Source organism: Pithys albifrons, chromosome 2 (assembly GCF_047495875.1).
Source record: "Pithys albifrons albifrons isolate INPA30051 chromosome 2, PitAlb_v1, whole genome shotgun sequence".
Lineage (NCBI taxonomy): Eukaryota > Metazoa > Chordata > Aves > Passeriformes > Thamnophilidae > Pithys > Pithys albifrons.
The window spans coordinates 56,685,998-56,703,316 of record NC_092459.1 but is presented as its reverse complement, the minus strand read 5'-3'; the positions used below and the strand labels follow the sequence as shown (position 1 = coordinate 56,703,316).

Genomic DNA, 17,319 nt, shown 5'->3' with positions numbered 1-17,319 from the left:
TTACCAGTGATCATCACTGGTAACTGAATGAACTCTGTCTAGCTGGTATTAATGCAATAACTACAATGCCTCCAATTTGCACACTTCTTACAGTATCTGATAATGTTTTAAAAGGGAGGATTTGCTTAAGAGCGGCATCTTTTCCCTTTTTTCTACTTTTAGAAAAAAAATATTTTAAAAATATATAAAGGAAAAAACAGGAAGAATGAATATTGCTGGAAATATTGTATCCACAGATTTGTAGTAAAAATTATGCAATAAGAATGGAGGGCTTCTTGTTCTGTAGGACTCAGTTTTAACTTACTATTACAAAGATCCATTCCCCTTCTATGAATACACAAGTAACGTCTTTTTGACACCACTATGTATTTTCCTAAGTCCATTTGTTAGCTAAGTTTTATCACAACCTTATAAAACTACTTGTCAAAATCTTCAAGTTTTCCCTTTCTTCCTATAGATATCTAAGTATCTAATATAAAGACCATTGTTTAAAGAGAGAAACTACATGAAATATAAAGCAATTTTCCTTTACCATCCCAGAAAAAAAAAAGAAATTGTGTCTAAGCTGTCAGAAAAATCTCCTTTCTTCTGCATAGTTTTCCATCCTCTCCAGAGGGTAAAAAAGGATATTTTTCCACCCCTGTAATCAGTGGACTTTGAGGAAGCAGAAGAAAACTCTGTTACACTTCTATTTGCAGGGACTTTCTCTTCCTTATCTTATTTCTCTCCTCCCTACTTCATTTTATAGCCCAGAAAAAAACAATACTTGCTGTCTATCTCAATCCCTGATGTGACTTTGGTCTTACATTGGAATCTCTGGCAGACCTGGTGGGAAGGGAAGAAGGATTTGGGGGTAGCAGAGATGCATTCATCAAGTAGACTATTGTCTCAAAGAAAGATGCTGTTCTGGGATGTGTTGCCAAATTGAACATATAGTAGTAGCTGAGTCTGAATAGGAATCAAGGACTTGGTATTTAACATTTTACCAACTTCAGAATTATATTCTAGTGTTTTAACCCATTTCCGCAGCAAAGTCTCATGGCATGAGGTTATAAGTGTAGCTTACAGTTTTAGGGCAACAAAATGCTTCCTTATTAGAATTAAAATGGCTTTTTTGATTATCTATGTGAAAAGACAAGTCCTGGATAACTGCAAACAAATTAACTTTCAAGCATTGCATTAGACTTCAGCAATTTTGTATGACATTAAATTTCATGCACAAGCTGTTCAAGCATGCTTTTAAAATTTTAAATTTTTTACCATTTTAAAATTACCCATCATATCAGACAAGCAACAGCAATGTACGTTTATAGGCTCTGAAGACAGGAACTTCTCTTTCTAACCTTGCTAGTGAATTTGTTACTGGGTCAGCATGTCAGAGTTGTCAATCACGCTACTCCTGTCTTGTCTGGATTTGTAGTATGAGAGTTGGCAAGTCCCAACCATTCACTGCCTCTGTGTCACACACCAACAGGTCCAGAAAGATGTAAGCATTTTGCTTGACTGGACAGCCACCCAGACTTGCAGGGTTAATTTGTTTTTTACTACAAAACCTTGATGAAAGAATGCCATAATATTGATATGGACATGATACCACCACAATAAGGTATAATACCACCACTGAGGTATAAAAGCAATTATTCACAACCACTTCCTAAGGATTTGGCAAAAATACCTCCCCCCAAGAAATGTATACAGAATTTGTAAGACAAAGACATTTATGAATCACAATGCCTGTCAGATATATTGAGGAGTCATGCATGTTTCCATTTACAATTTGCCTATCTGCAACTTTCGTTCTTAACTAAAGATCCCTCTTCATCTGTGCAGTTTACCTTTCTAAGATAACAACCACTTTCTACAAATAAATGCTGGAAATTTTAATTTTTACTGCATGTATAGCTGGTTACTTCTGGAAAGCATTTTTTTGATATGCTCCATAGGTTAGTTCATCCCTCAAAAAAAAAATTACTAGTCACATCTACAGTTTGAATGTTTCTTTCTAAAAGACAAACTCAAGCCAAGCAAGACAAAGAATCTGCTGATGCACACATGTCACTCCAAGAATTCTCTTGACAAAGTTCCCACACCCAATTTAATTACTTCCCTACTGTAAAAACACTTTCCATCTGCATTTATTGTAATAGTTTCAAATCCAAAACTAACAGACTATAAAGCTAGCTAAATAAATGAATGATATTGGCCTTAGGTCCCAAGCCAGGAGTTATTCTGTAAGGCTGTGTGTCTCCAGCATTCATTTTTATGCTGATGTTTCATTTTATGTGCAGTGTTTTCACTTAAGCCTTGTTTAGAGAAGAATTACCTTGCTCCAGGCTCTGAAGTGTGATGTGCCACACAGAGCCCTCTAGTGCTGCTTCAGCCTGAGGTCTGTCAGAGATTCCCCTCCAAACTCAAAGTAATTGTGACCAATAAATCCCTCTTCAGGCTGTGTACACAGCACTGTACAGGCTCAGGCTAGAAACATGAATTCAACTATCTGTTATATCCTCAAACTGAGACTGAAGAGCAAAGAATGAAAGCATTTCTGTTTGAAAATGCAACTTGAAAAAAATGAAACTACCAGATTTAACCTCCAAATTGACTATTTGTATCATGGGTTCACTTGTGCACTCAGGAGAAAAAAAAATCCTATTCCTCAGACTTAATAAAAAGAATTTAACTACAGCTTATAAGAAATTTTCTGATGTGCAGAGATAATACCAGTACATTGCATTTTAGGTCCTCAGATTTGTTGCAATATCATACTCTGATGAAATTATATCAGACTATGGATTTCACAATTTTTAAAGGCTTGAGATATAACAGTCTGATTTGGACAAGCATGACACTTAAAACAAGGCACATATATGACTGTTATTCTAAGTTGTGATTCTCCGTGGTGTCAAAATACTCCAGAAGTGCTTGACCTTTATAATAAATTTTAATCCAAAGCAGTGGCAGAGCAGATGTATTTTTCATTTAGAAGTTACTAGCACAGAAAGGCAAACTATACCTCCACTGAAGTCCAGGGCAAAACTACTACTGACTTCACAGAAAGGGTATTCGGCCATTGAACGTATGTATTCCCTTACATACATTCAATTCTTACCAAGCTAAATGAAAAGATAACTAACACGAACTAATCAAAGAAATTGATTAGATGGTGCACAGTGCAGCTCAAATCACAGATACTATAGTGGCCTTGGATATTGCCGGTGAACCCCAGAGGATCCTGCTGCATCAGTACCATAGTTAAGACATAGTTAAGGAAGGGTTTGGGGGGCAAAACTTGAATTATTTAACTTTTCATAGTTTTAATCACAATGTTAGTGAAATAACAGGTTTATTTTGTGTTTGTCTCCTCATAATTAAAGCTTCTGAGTTTTTGTGTAACTGAAATGGGTCTTCTAAACAAAAGGAAGACAAAAGACAAAAAGCACTGCAAACCACCAAAAAATTTAAGAAAACCATCCACTGTAGCTCAACAGCTTACTAATCAACATGCATGTTCAATGGGACATCTAAAACAATTACTATGCCTGCTCAAAATTATCCATACACATACATGTGCAAAACATGGAGTTAAAGCCATTTCCTTTTAAGACTGTGCTTGAAAAGACTGTGTTTTTCAAAGAATGTATGACTTCTTCCCAGCTTATGAACACAGCATGTTTTTCATATGTGAAAACAAAGAAGTTTCAGTAAGGGTGAATTTTCCCAAATAAAGAATTAATTTTCCACACTGGAAATATATTGTATTTTCAATAAACTTCAGGACTTAGGAATGCAGCAAAGGGATAAATGAAGGAAGTGAGATTTGATTGCACAGATTTCTCTACACTATTTAATAGTTTGGGGTTTTTAAGTGAAGATTGTAACTCAGTCATATGTCATCATCTAAACTCAACAACCTTGATAGCAGGCTGCTCTTTGACTAGGAAAAAGGAAAAAAAAACCCTTCCAGAGTGAAAACCATTAAAACGATCCAACCATTCATTCTTTGCATAATGCGACTCTGGTGTTCTGATGCTGCACATCCGCAGCAGTGCTCTGCCTTGCACTCCGCCACTGCACCGTGGTCAGTCAGCATTTGCCCTCCGGTGCCATACCTGGGATTCTGCGGCTCTGAACCATCTGACTCTGTACACGGTTTCTTTACCTGCAAAATCAAATGAGTGCCAGTTACTCTCACTTGAAACACAACTTTCTTGCTCACAGTTCATGCACTTACAGCACTTAAAGTGGATCCTGCTCTGCTCGCCATGATCTCTATAAAATACTTCCCGCACTTTACAGCAGCAGTATGCAGTATTAAACAGTGTGTTTCATTATTATCCCATGAACAGCTGCCAACTGCACTTCCCCCAGGCTCCATTAGTATGTAAAATGTTCAGCTAAAATAGCTTGGGAGTAGTCTTAACTAGGAACAAAGAAACCAAAGAACCAGGTTCCCCACTTCAAAATGAGAAAGCCATACTGTTCTCTGCTTGGCCAAGAAATGTTTTCCCAATTGATACTGCTTCTGTTTCCTGCTAAAGCTCACAATAATAAACACCACGTTCTGGGGCAAAGAGCACCATTAGTTAAATATGAATAAATTCATATGATAATTTTCATTTTGTGAATCTGCTATCTGTTAAATATATTTTCTTATTGCATCAATAAACACATATACTGTTTTCACTCATTTGCAAGATATAAGTACATAAAAGGTATTTCAACTTCCAATGTGACCTCTACAATACATTGCTGTAGGCTAATTCAAGGTGATAAAATCCATTACTGCCAAATAAAAATAGAAGACTATACTCTTGCAGACTAGGTATCTCTTTGGGATATTCATTGTTTCCTGTAAAAATTATATTGTACCTTTTGATAATCTAAAGTAATTGTATTTTCAACAGAGAAAAAAAGCACTTTGCTTCCTTGTATGCTAATGTAGAATCCAGGTCTGTGTGGGAAGTTTTAAAGCTCCATTTTCAAAGCCACCTAGAAACATCCTAGTCACTTGGACTCAAACGATGTGACTGACACAATACAAAAAACATCTGCATTACAACCAGCAAGTTCAGTGACAATTTTCAGGAATACCTTGCATCAAGAGACATTTCTATACTTCTCTGATACTTTAAATGTACTTCAGAGAAAAAAAAAGTGACTGTGAATCACTTCTACTGAAGTTATTGAGAAATGACACTCACCAACTCCAAAAGAAAAAAGGATTAGGCTAATGTTTAATATTTCCTTTAAATATATCAACTGAATCCCATGCAACATCACTCACAGATGTCTAAGTGCAAACCTGATTCTACAGGTGGTCATTTCTATTATTTATTTGCATTGTGGATACTGAAAAAGACCAATACATTCACATACATGGTTATTTATAGAAATCAGTTTTCTGTAGCAGTAACAAAAATTTTCCCATGATGAAAACTTAAATCTGTATTTATTATTGTAACAGGTGTCATACAAATCACTAAAAAGCCGGAAACACAGGGAACTTCTAATTATATTTTGCTTGATTTTACTATAAAACTGTTTTCAATCTATCCAGTTACTCAGTTTCAACCCTACTAATTCTCCCCCTCTTGGATGGTTTCTTTACTGTTCCTACCTTGTTACTCCATGGACTTGGTAGTCACAATGTGCCATGGAGAGATGAGATGGTGTAGTGGCTCAGCTTGAGGCACAGTGAAGGCTCACACAACCCCAAACCTCACAGGCACTATTTCATAAACATTCAGGTGCGAGCATCATTGCTATAGTTTTATGATCACTACATTTTTTTTAGAGTAGCATAAGATTTGAAATACAATGAAAAACTTCGGATATTAACACATGATCAAGTACCATGAACAATGCCTACAGTGTGTGTTATATACAAAAGGGAGAAAGATTTATTCAGATTACTGCACTGTCAACATCACAGGGAACTGTTCAAAAACTATATTCGAAATCATTTAAAGGCACTGAAATTACAACAGCCCTTCCTCGAGAGGAAATGTGTATTTTAAGAAGCAGTTCACCTCAACCAAGTTACAGAGAATTTGGCCAGAAAAATAAGATGTTCATTTCATAGATAAATAAAATTTAAAATAATTGAAAATATAATTTATTTAGAACTATATAATATAAAAAGATAAAATATTGTAATTAAAAGGAATTAAAAATATAAATAAATCCCTCATAGATATATAGTACAAAACCTAGTAGAGCACCTTTTTCCATTTCCCTTTAGCATATACTCACTTCCAGGATACTTTTGCCATCTCATTGGCATTTATACATTTCTTTTACAATTTTTTGCTGATCTGTGGTTGCCACCAGATGCGCTGTCTGTCACATTTACACGGGGGCACAGACCTCAATCCCCTAGTCTGGAAAACCACTGAGTTTAACCAGTTGCTGGATAGTCTGACAGTCACCCAGGACATCCCAACACACTAACTTTGCAAAAAGATGGCATGTCCTGTGGTGGCCAATTACGACAGAAACCCAAAAAGAACTCAAACATACACTAACATTGTCCAAGCACTTTTAACATACACAATATATTAAGACTCCTGGTTTTTCTGGGCAGGGATGTGAGGTGCTGCTTCTCTTAGTTAAGCAGAAATGGGTACTCAGGGACAAGGTGTCCTACTCCTGCTCATGCTACTGCTGCATTTTCCTTTGACACACATTACTAAGAAATTGAAATGGCTGAAAGATCATGCTTTAGCTGGGGGGTTAAACATCAAAAAGAAACAAAACAAACCCCCCAACAACAACAAAACCCTGACATACTTTTGTATACCTTAAAAGGGAGCAGCAGAAAAGCCACTGACCTACTGTATCAAAAAGACTCACCTTTTGTGAGATGCGTCAAACTTCGGGGGGGGGAGGGGGGGAAATGTCAGCATTTTTCATTTACAAATATTGCTGTGAAAGCAAAATACTTTTAAAAATAAGAATATTTCAGGTTTTCGGTTTGCCATGTAGATGATGCAGTTCATCTATGATCATTATCTGAAGAAATTTACAGCAGAAGCACAGAGTATGGAGGTGTCTTTTCCTCTGAGACTAAATGTAAACTTTGTTGTGTAACTTTAGGGTCCCTATTTGAGAGAAAATAATAATAAATAAAAGTATTACTTCTTAAAGGAGAAACAGGCATGTGATTTCCTTTCAAGTGGCCATATGGAATGAATACCAATTATTTTTAAGGCTACTTAAGTAGCAAAACACATTTTGTTATTCATAAAATTATGCCACTCTTGAAGGTGAACACAAAATAACTGTGAAAATTTTTGATCAAAGACGAAATATTGTTTCCTTTGTATTCAGCTGCACTGTTTTACTTCTTAATCTGCCTTGCTGACTGTTTTCAAAATAGTTAGCTTTCACTAACACCATATTTATTTAGTGTCTCATGTGTTAAATGAGAAAAAGAACATTTTTCTTTACTCCTGCTCTGTTTTCCTTTCCTCTCGCTGTTTACACAGGTTTTCTCACCATTTTACTTATATGCATGTTGAGAATCACTCACAAGAGTAAGATACCACTTTCAGTTTGAATTTTGTCAAACTGCACTGAACTCATCTACTCTGACTGCCTGCTACAAAGTGTTTGAAAAGTTTCACCTAAAAATGCTTACATACAAATATTTCTGAAAACATACTGTTGTGTTCATTTTAAGTCATGCCATTATGCTGCTGAGTGGCTTCAGCACCTGAAAGTTTGGAGGCAAGATCCCAAAACTGAAAGGGGGAGGGTGAGATTTTAAGGTTGATCTGACACCCAGTAGCAATCATTTCTGTGAAATGATGCCCAAATTTATTTGTTTTTAAGATTCTAGAAGCACTGATGTCACACTGTTAGTGGACTCCTGTTGCAGTATGGTTACTGAACTTCTGAAGACCCTATCTGCATTAAATACTTTCCATCTCAAAGATGCTGGTGCTGCATTAGCCTTAAGATTACTTCTGAGTGCCAGGAGAGCCCCATGCCACCAGGAAATCTGACATTATCAAAACTATCCCTCTTTGTCAGTTCCACCTCCCACTGTTCAGGTACACAGGCAATATCCTGAAAGAGAAAAACCTTGTAGATTCAAATATAGGGAGAAGAGAGGAAACAAAGAACATGGAGAGGGAACAAAAAACAGGGCACAAAAGAAGGGGCAAAACTAGAGAGCAGAAGGCGGGTGAAAGAAAATGTGGCAAATATAGGGGTGGGGTGTGGACTGGAAGAGTACTCAGCCTGACTGGGATGGGACAGCACTGCACAGTTTGATCTCCTCTCCTCTAGATTTGGGACTACCACCACAAACACAAGCCTGAGCACTCATCAGGTATCTGTGAAACTCATTAGAAAATTAGCAACCAGTGTGCCAGGAGCAATGGACTTGTTCTGCTCTGAAGACCTAAGTAAGGATCCAAGCTGGGAAACTATACTTTGAACTTAAATGATCATGTATAAATGTTATATTTATCCAGAAAAATTAAGGTCTCATCTGACTCAAAGTGGAGAAAAAATAGTGAACGTTTAATACAATTACTGCCTTCACCTTTGCCTTGGCTCATCAGATTTCAAATATGAACACTGTTAAAAGTGTCTGATACTATGAGGGCACTGTAAAAAAGAGATGCATTTATTTATTAGTCACAGAAGAACTTCAATAAAGGTATGCAACAAATATTTACATGATGAATGATTTAAGTATGGACTTTGGATGCTTCGTGTTTAACAAAGATAGATGAAGACCAGAAAAAGAAAACTCTAACTACGTATTCATGGAAAAGAACAGACATCCCCTGGAAAGCCTAGAATGTCAGGGAATAGGATCTACACCAGAGGCTGGATTTCTACAGGCCATATTAATTCTGGCATTTCCTTGCTTCTGATGTTTTTCTTCACAACATTAACATCTTTTAACATGATTTTATTGGACCTCATTACACTAGATGTTAAACCATGAAACTGTTCTGCTCTGTGAGGTGTTCTCACACACACACACACACACACACACACACACACACACACACACACACACACACACACACACTGGTATTAAGCTCATAATGCAACACAGGTGAGAAAACCCTCCTAAAATTTACAGCTGAAAAATCTTGTCACATCAGCAGTAAATTATTCTGGCAAAGAACCTGCTGAGCTCCCTCATCTACTGCACCAAATATGGCCTTGAGCATCCCTCCCAAATCAGGTGTGCAACAGTGCCAAGCAGTCTGTGATGCTTCGGGCCTGAAGGAAGCAGCTATTCATGGTGGAGCTGTGGAGGCTGTAACATGAAGAAGTCAAAAAAAAGAAAAGAAAAGAAAGAAAAGAAAAAAAGAAAAGAGAAGAAAGAAAAGAAAAGAAAAGAGAAGAAAGAAAAGAAAAGAAAAGAAAAGAAAAGAAAAGAAAAGAAAAGAAAAGAAAAGAAAAGAAAAGAAAAGAAAAGAGAGAAAAAAAGAAAAGGAACTACTTTTTGCAGACACAAGGACATCTCAAAAACACCTATATGCTTGCTCAGCCTGCGTGATTTCTCTGGAGTGTGGGCAGAAAAAGTGCATTTCTACTGCCTAGAAAACTCCCTGCAGCAAATTACTCCAGTGAAAGTTCACCCACCTTTACCTGCTACCCAGGGAAGGGACTATGTCTGTAGAATGGCCCCAAGATAGGAAAGGGGAACAATTTGACTGGAAATAGGTGGCTCAGGATGTTTGTGATACTGCTATGAGAACTAATAGTAAAGAAAAGTTATTCTCCTCAAACATTTTTTATATGTTGTGACACTGTTTACATAGAGTTTTATAACCATCTTGACAACAAAACCTTATTGTCTATACAATGCCTAGCATAATGAAGATTTCCTTTGCTATCATGACATCATTGCTACCATAAAACAAATAATGACATTTGCATGACCAATGAAAACAGGACAAGGACTAGCTTAAAGGTACAATGCTGGGATTTAGTATCAAATTGTAACCATTCCAAAATTATATATGCTTTCAAATTGAATTTGAAACACACACACCCCCCCTCCCCCAAAAAACCCCAACAAATATGATTGAGAACTAAGTAGATTTTTGATGGCTAAATTCAAATAATGCTCCCAACTACGTATGTCCTGTGAAGACAAAATCTCAGTAAAGCTTCTGCAAAATCAAATGCTGAAGAGCCCTAGAGAAAGATCTGAAAATAATACTAAATGACCACAAATTCTAAACTGAATTTTTCACAGCAATTCACTATTATGCTACACTTCCATAGATCTCATAAGGATTTCACATACTTAAACCTAGTAATAATAATAATAAAATTATATAATATAAAGTTTGTATTAAAATATAATATGAAATAAAATTAAAATGTATATGAAAATGTAATACTATACAGTTACCATCAAATTTTAAGTAGGTTTCTGACATAATTAAAAACCCACACTGCTGAAAGAACCTGAAGTAATAGAAAACTGGTTTATTTGTCCCTTACTTTTCACAGCAGACTGTACATAGCTGTATTTAAACTGAATCACAGCCTGAGGTTTGTCATGTTTCAGCAGACATGAAAACAAGAGTTTTAACTGCAGTGGAAGAATGAAGAAAAATATGCTAAATTAATTAATTTTAAATTTAGTATTAATGGGTTGTACTTTTTTGTGGTTTGGTTTGCTTTTTTTGTTTGTTTGGAGTTTTTTGGGTTTTTCTTTTTTTTTTTTTTTTTAATTAAAGTCTATATGAGCTAGTCCTCACTGAAAACAACTTTTCTGCTCATCAGCTAAACTAGGTTTAGCTATCCAATGGTATCTTCTATATTCTTAGTAATAAAATTGTTACATCATCAAATAAAACTGACAACTCTAATCAAAATAGCTTGAACTTTGAAATGTTGATTTTTTTAATTTAATGAAAGTAAAGTGCAAATTAATTGAAAACTTTTGAGTATGGAAGCAAACTGGTGATGCTGACCGTTGCATTTTAGGTAGCACAGTAGAAACTTCATATTTAACAACATCAGAAATATTTCCATGCCCTTGAGTAACAAGAATACTGTGGATACTGTGAGGGGGCTTCCAAGATGTAGCAGAGAGCAGGGGTGAGAAAGAAGGAATGGGAACAGGGGATGTCACTGATGTCCCACCATCACTTCTTTCTATTTTCCATGTAAACCTTTTCAAAGATAGATTTGTTCATGATGAAATTTATTATTGCTGCCCTCCTGTCTCCCCTACCTCATCCCAGACTAATACAGTAGTAACTCTGGCCTGAAACTCTACATGGTGTACGTACAAACTTGAAATTAAAAATAATCTAGAAGGCATACATCTAGTATTAAGTACCTACAGTTCAGGCATCTAAATTGGTCTACGCTTGTGACCCCAGGCTTTCTTTGTGTCTAACAGAAAGATCCAGGTATATTTCAGCTGACCTAGAATTATGACAAGGTTAATTGTGACTAATGGCTTCTACAGAGAAAATGGAATACTGCTGCCAAAGAGTGAGGGATACAGTCTGCATGTCTCATGACATCTTCCATTAAATCTTTGTCGGCAACACTGATTGTACCAACAAAGTTTCATGTTTTAAAGCCTCAACTCCTTTGAAGAAATCACCAACTCGAATAATTTTAAGGATGAGCTATGGCTTACAAAGCATTTAACAACCTGTCAAATGCTTCCACTTTTTGAGATTACACTCTTCATCTCTCTCATAACATTTTGGATTTTCTGTATAAACCGCTGCTGAGAATACTGTGGATGAACCAGGAACTAGGCCACAGACATGCCAAGAAGCTTCAAAGGGGTGCTGCATTTCCCTTAGATTTTATTTCACCAGGATGGAATGATGAGAAGTAATACACTTGTTGGTGTGCACAGTATATATACATTAAAGTTAATAGGGATTTAATCAATCCAGGTAAAAATGCCTTTGTCATACTTTTGGTGAGACTATAATGACTGTTTCTTTAGGGCACACTGCACAGTCTTACCACTGACACAAGCCTTTGTGCAACATAAATCAGAAAGCTTTATCCAATATAAAACTGTGCTTCTACTGAGAAGTTTTAGAGAACAAAGGCATCATTAAGGTGTATTTATGACATGAAATGATAAAATCGGAAATAACTTTAACTCCTCAGTTTTCTCATTCATATGCTATCTTTGGGGACTAAACATTCCTTCCTTGGTAATTTCTTGCTAGTGGAAGAGTTTCCTACATGTTTGTTTTTGCAACATGACTAATGGGTTCATGCAGTTCACAGTGCTAAGCTTCTTTAAAGGCTTTTATACCTGCAAACATTTTTAAAACACATTTTAGATTGCCTTTGGCACAAGTGCACTAAAAATATCAGAGGGTGTAACAGTCAAGTCATAATTTAAGCGATTGGAACTTATAAAGTACTAACTTCTACATTTGAAAAGCATTTATGCATGCACTGTGAGAAAAATTGGCCTTCTTTTTTTCTTTTTGTTTGTGTACTATGAAAAAAGGAAATATACCTTCACTTAGGTGGTGGGTCAGGCAGGGCAAATGCCACACCACAATGGCACTTCTTGTTTCAGCTTGGGTTACCTAATTGCTCAGATCATAGAACACTTTTCCCCTGCTCAAGCAGGAGGATGGGCCATGAGTCTGGCTCCCTTTGAAGAAAAATGAAAAGAAAAAAAAGAAAATGGGAAAGGGGAAGGGGAAGGAAAAGAAGAAGGGGAAGGACAAAGGTAAGAATTAGCTCCCCATTCAGCAGAGCAAAAGTTTGGAAGCTCCACCAGTTCATTTACCACACAATTCAGATTCAGGAAAAATTACTGAAGCACTAACATTGATTATCTCTCATTCTCTCTCTTTTTTTTTTTCCTGTCACATCACTTTCTGATCCTTCTCTGTCTCTCTCTCTCCCTTCCTTCCACTCTGTTTAAAAAAAACCTCAAACTCACACCAACCTAAAGAACAAGTCTTTCGCCTTTTTTGCCTTTTCAAGTTAGCAGTATGTCACAGTGCAGCTCAATCTGCAAGTATATACCCTTGGTGCCTTCCTGGTATCTCCAAAGTAGAAATCACCTAGAATATACTATACTGGGACAATGCTTCCTGTTTTCACTCCAGTTATGTTCCCATGATATCCTCCAGCTTTGTTGCATTCGCACCATTTTTGTTAGTTTTAAGTGTTTGCTTTTTAAATCTCAGTATTCCCAGATGCCACTGATCTCTTTTCAGGAGAAAAAACATAATGAAATGCAGGAAAAGAGCCATGCTGTGCAATGCTTTCTAGATTTAATCTTCTGATTACTCAGCTCTACAGAAATATAAGCAAACTAAGCATATCAAAACTAGTTTGGAGTTATCACTTAATAATCAAAGGAATAGAAAGCCATCTCCATTATATGCATAAAATTCAGTGCCTCCTCAGAAATCCTGACCTTATTTTCTTTCCTCCTCCTTTTCAAAACCAACCAGGGCCAACAAATGCAAAGAAGAAAGAGCAAACTTTGAAGCTGAAATTTAAAGCAATGAAAGTCAGGAAGTTCAAAAGTTAATGTTCCTATGGCTGTGGTGACTTGGCCATGTTGCAAATACATCATGCAAATACTTCAAGCTATTTTGTTAAAGGCATCTAGTACTATGCCATAAAGCATAATAAAACATGCTGTTCTCTTTTCATGTGGAAACCATCTTGTATGAAGAATAGTACAGTGTATTTCTACTGCTAATGCAGACTTCTTCACTACAAGTCAAATATCTCAAGGCACTTCACTCTTCTGACAATGCTGATGTCTAACTGGAATCCAGATTTCCCTTAGCTCACCCAAGAGCTTACATACTGACCTACCCAGGAACAAAGGCCATCTATTCTCCTGACTCATTTGTCTCATCAGAAAATAATCGGATTTTCCCTTTGAGATCAAAGAACACTTGTCACAACTTTCCCATTCCTTACTTAGCTGAAATTTAAACAAATGGCCTTGTTGATCATCTCTTCCTTTTTGTTCTTCACTATCCTAATTTCTACCTAGAAGCATATTGATGCCCAAGTGCAGTAAATAACATGATCACATCTGTCAAATACCAATCCTCACCACAGATGATGAAATACATATATGTAAAATATTCTGATTTAGCATATAAGTTCTTTTATTCTCCTTATAGTCTTTTGTTCATCTTCTATATTTTTAATACACATATTACAGTGTGCTAAGGTTAAAGGAGATCAGCCCCCAGAAATGCACCTTATTCTTGGTCAACAATATTCTGTTTCTTAGCTCCACTGAGAACTCAGCCATGAATGCTGGGTCAGTATTAAGTAAGAAATGGCTAAAAACCCACCAGCTTCTTTATTTTCTCTGTCTTAGAGAAGCATACTCATCAGCTGCATTCTTCATCCCAGAGCTAAAGGGACTTTAGACAAGGATTGTGGTTTTGAACAATATTCAAAAAGCTCTGGAAAAGAAAAATGAATCTAATGTATTCACAATACCCTGACTGGATATGACCTTTGTACTAACTAGTTTTTAAGCACTAAAGTGTTCATAGAAGTACAACTGTTAAGAATGAATGAATGAATATCTTACTCAGATCATGGTCTGACAGAATGGGATGGAATTTTTTGGGTATACTGAAAGCATTGTATATGGATTCATCTACATGACAACTTGATTTATGGGTGAACCAAAAAAGTTCTTAGGTTGTGGTTTGAATTAGTCAAGACGAAATAGTAAGCACAAGCTCTTTCAAGTTCAGCCACTTGTTCACTACTGCAAATTTTGCTCAGATACTTTTTGGCCAACTTTTCTTCACTATTGGTCTTATCCAAGCTTCTGTAGCTATGGGTGTATGAGCCAGATGTGATGGTAGGAGACCAGTGTATTACCTGCAGTGTCTGCCAAAATAATCCATGCTATGTGACCAATTCATCACATGTATGTCAGACAGAATCAGAGGTAATGTTGCCCATGTACTCCAGAAAAGGAGAAAAACTAACGATGTACTGCAGCTTTTCAGTACACTTTTTAGTGTGTAGCTATTATAAAGGACTCAAGTCACTTCTGTGTATTTTAGACCTTTCTTCATCTCTCAGGAGAGACAACTGTATTCAGTGGACAGTGTTGTAAGTGACAGAGAGTACCGAAAAGATGAGAATATGTAACTGACCATTACTCACAGATAACTAAGAATATCTGACTTCTTCATTAACGCAATTCTGTTCCACATCCTGACTTGAATTCAAACTGTACATGGTCTAAAATGTCAACTTCAATTAAATGGTCTTGCAACTGATCACTGGGCAGTTTTGCTATGACCATGCTCAGGGAAAAGGGGATGCTTGACTGTAGTGACAGGCAAGGATCGCTCCAAACTGTTGGTTTCTTCAGCTCCAGTTAAACTCCAGCATGTTTGACAGAAAAAAAAAAAAGGAAAATTACTGCTCTAAATGTTGATTATTTTTCTTTGAAAGAATACCAGTTATCCACTGCACTCCTTCAGAATCCTGAAAGGCAAGAGTACCTCTGTGTTTGAGTACATGCACAGAGATGTGAGAATGCAAGCAGGCTGTTTGTGACTAACTGCAATGACTGCAGAGTATGATCCAGTTCCACTGAGGTTTGCATGGGCTTCCACTGGTGCTTTCATCTTGCTTCAACAGCAGCAACAGTAACAACAGCTATCTGAGGCAATGCTGTATTCAGTCCTTCAGCAAAAAACCAGCAACCCTGAGCAGAAGGTTGTCCAGCTTGGGACAAACCTCCAAAGATTTACGCTTAGGCCTAAATAGGACTGTGGTGTTTAGGCCCATAACCGTTGATGAAACAATTCAGAATAATGAAATAAGCACGTGAATATGCCTTTGTAGGACAAGAGGCTCAATTAATGCCAAGAAGCAACAGGTGGACAGAGCAATAAGACAGGTTGGAAGGAGGATGAACAAGGTAATATGAGCACATAATATGAACACGATTTTAGCTCAGCACCTGCCTACCTATTAAAAGCTGGCAGAGTCCTGTAGGCATTGTGGTAGATGGGAATTATGTTAAAACAGTATTAAAATCAAATAAAACTAAAGAAAAAAAAAACCCAAACCCCCCACAATAAAACCCCCTGTTATGCTATTCTGTGGTATTTTTTCTCCTGGTAGTAGGTCACAGATACTCAGGCATAAATATCTGACTTTTCAACAGATAGTATCTATGAACCTGAATATGAACAAATAATTTGGCCTGAAAATATCCCAAGCTGAAGTTATCAGCTAACTGTGTACCACTAGCATTTCTTCCACAATGCACTGAGGCTATTCCAATTAAAATCACCTATTTAAAGTGAAGACAAATGACTATGTTCTGAATTGTGAAAAAGGTGGAAGAAGAAGGTAATAAACCAATGTGCATCACATTCTACTTAGAAAATTAACAAGTGAAACTCCTATACATTTACAGTGAACAGCTGTGCTTTTTCTTAGTTTCGTACATTTCTCTCCTTTCTCATTACTGAAGTTAATTTGTTTAGCATTGTAGCAACAATTTCTAGCAGCTGTTGTATCATTAATAAACTACATCAGATAACAGAGAACTTTGGCAACCTATTTCTATCAGAGTAAAGATGCAAGAAATTATTAGTAGCTTAAACTACTTGCTGGTCAAAATCAAATAATCAGTTTTTCTGTGGCCCAGATGTTCTCCAACTGGTGAAAAAATAATTTGTAAGAGGAAAGATAAAAGGACACACAACATTACAGTATAAAATCTCACAAGCAGTGGATATAAACTAAAGACCTATTCACATGCATTAGTAGCATCACGGAACCAAACTGAGTTTATTTCTGATTAATTTTCAGTGTCTTTGGAACATGTCAATAAAAGTGAAGAAAACGCTAATAAGAAGTGAATCTTCTTTATAAGGGTAGCAAAAAAGAATAATGACTTAGGGGAGACAAACCATGTGATTAGATACCTTCTAATAAATATAAAGGAAAATATAATCCACATAATTTACACAGTAGTTACTATATGCTAGTAAGCATTATGGAAGCAAAATCCTATTTAGTGAGATGAGTTTTTATGCATATGATTTACATTTGATTATTCAAACATTAACAAGAAAAAACTTCTTTAAAAATCCTATCAATATTATAGGGTTAAACTGTCATTCAGAGACATTAATCATAAAAGGATAAATGATTAATTTAATCTACACACAGGGATAAAAGGTACATTTGCTTGTATGGTAGTAACAACAACTGCCACAATTAGAAAGGACATTAAAAATACTTTTGGTTTTTTTCCTTGCTTGAGGCTATAGCTCTTAACATTAGTCAGAATAGATGTATTTACAGTATAAA

General features: G+C 36.3%; 1 protein-coding gene across 9 annotated transcripts in view; it reads right to left on the bottom strand.

Annotated features, from left to right (window-relative positions):
* Nucleotides 1-17,319, bottom strand: part of EYA4 (EYA transcriptional coactivator and phosphatase 4) — a 163,486-nt gene that overhangs the window by 71,748 nt on the left and 74,419 nt on the right. For 8 of the 9 annotated variants that reach the window (XM_071547922.1, XM_071547919.1, XM_071547924.1 and 5 more), the window contains exon 3: nucleotides 4,110-4,159. The exons of the other annotated variant lie outside the window; for it this stretch is intronic. In XM_071547922.1, coding sequence (XP_071404023.1) covers nucleotides 4,110-4,159 — 50 coding nt within the window. The remainder of the gene's footprint in view (nucleotides 1-4,109; nucleotides 4,160-17,319) is intronic. 9 annotated transcript variants of the gene reach the window in all.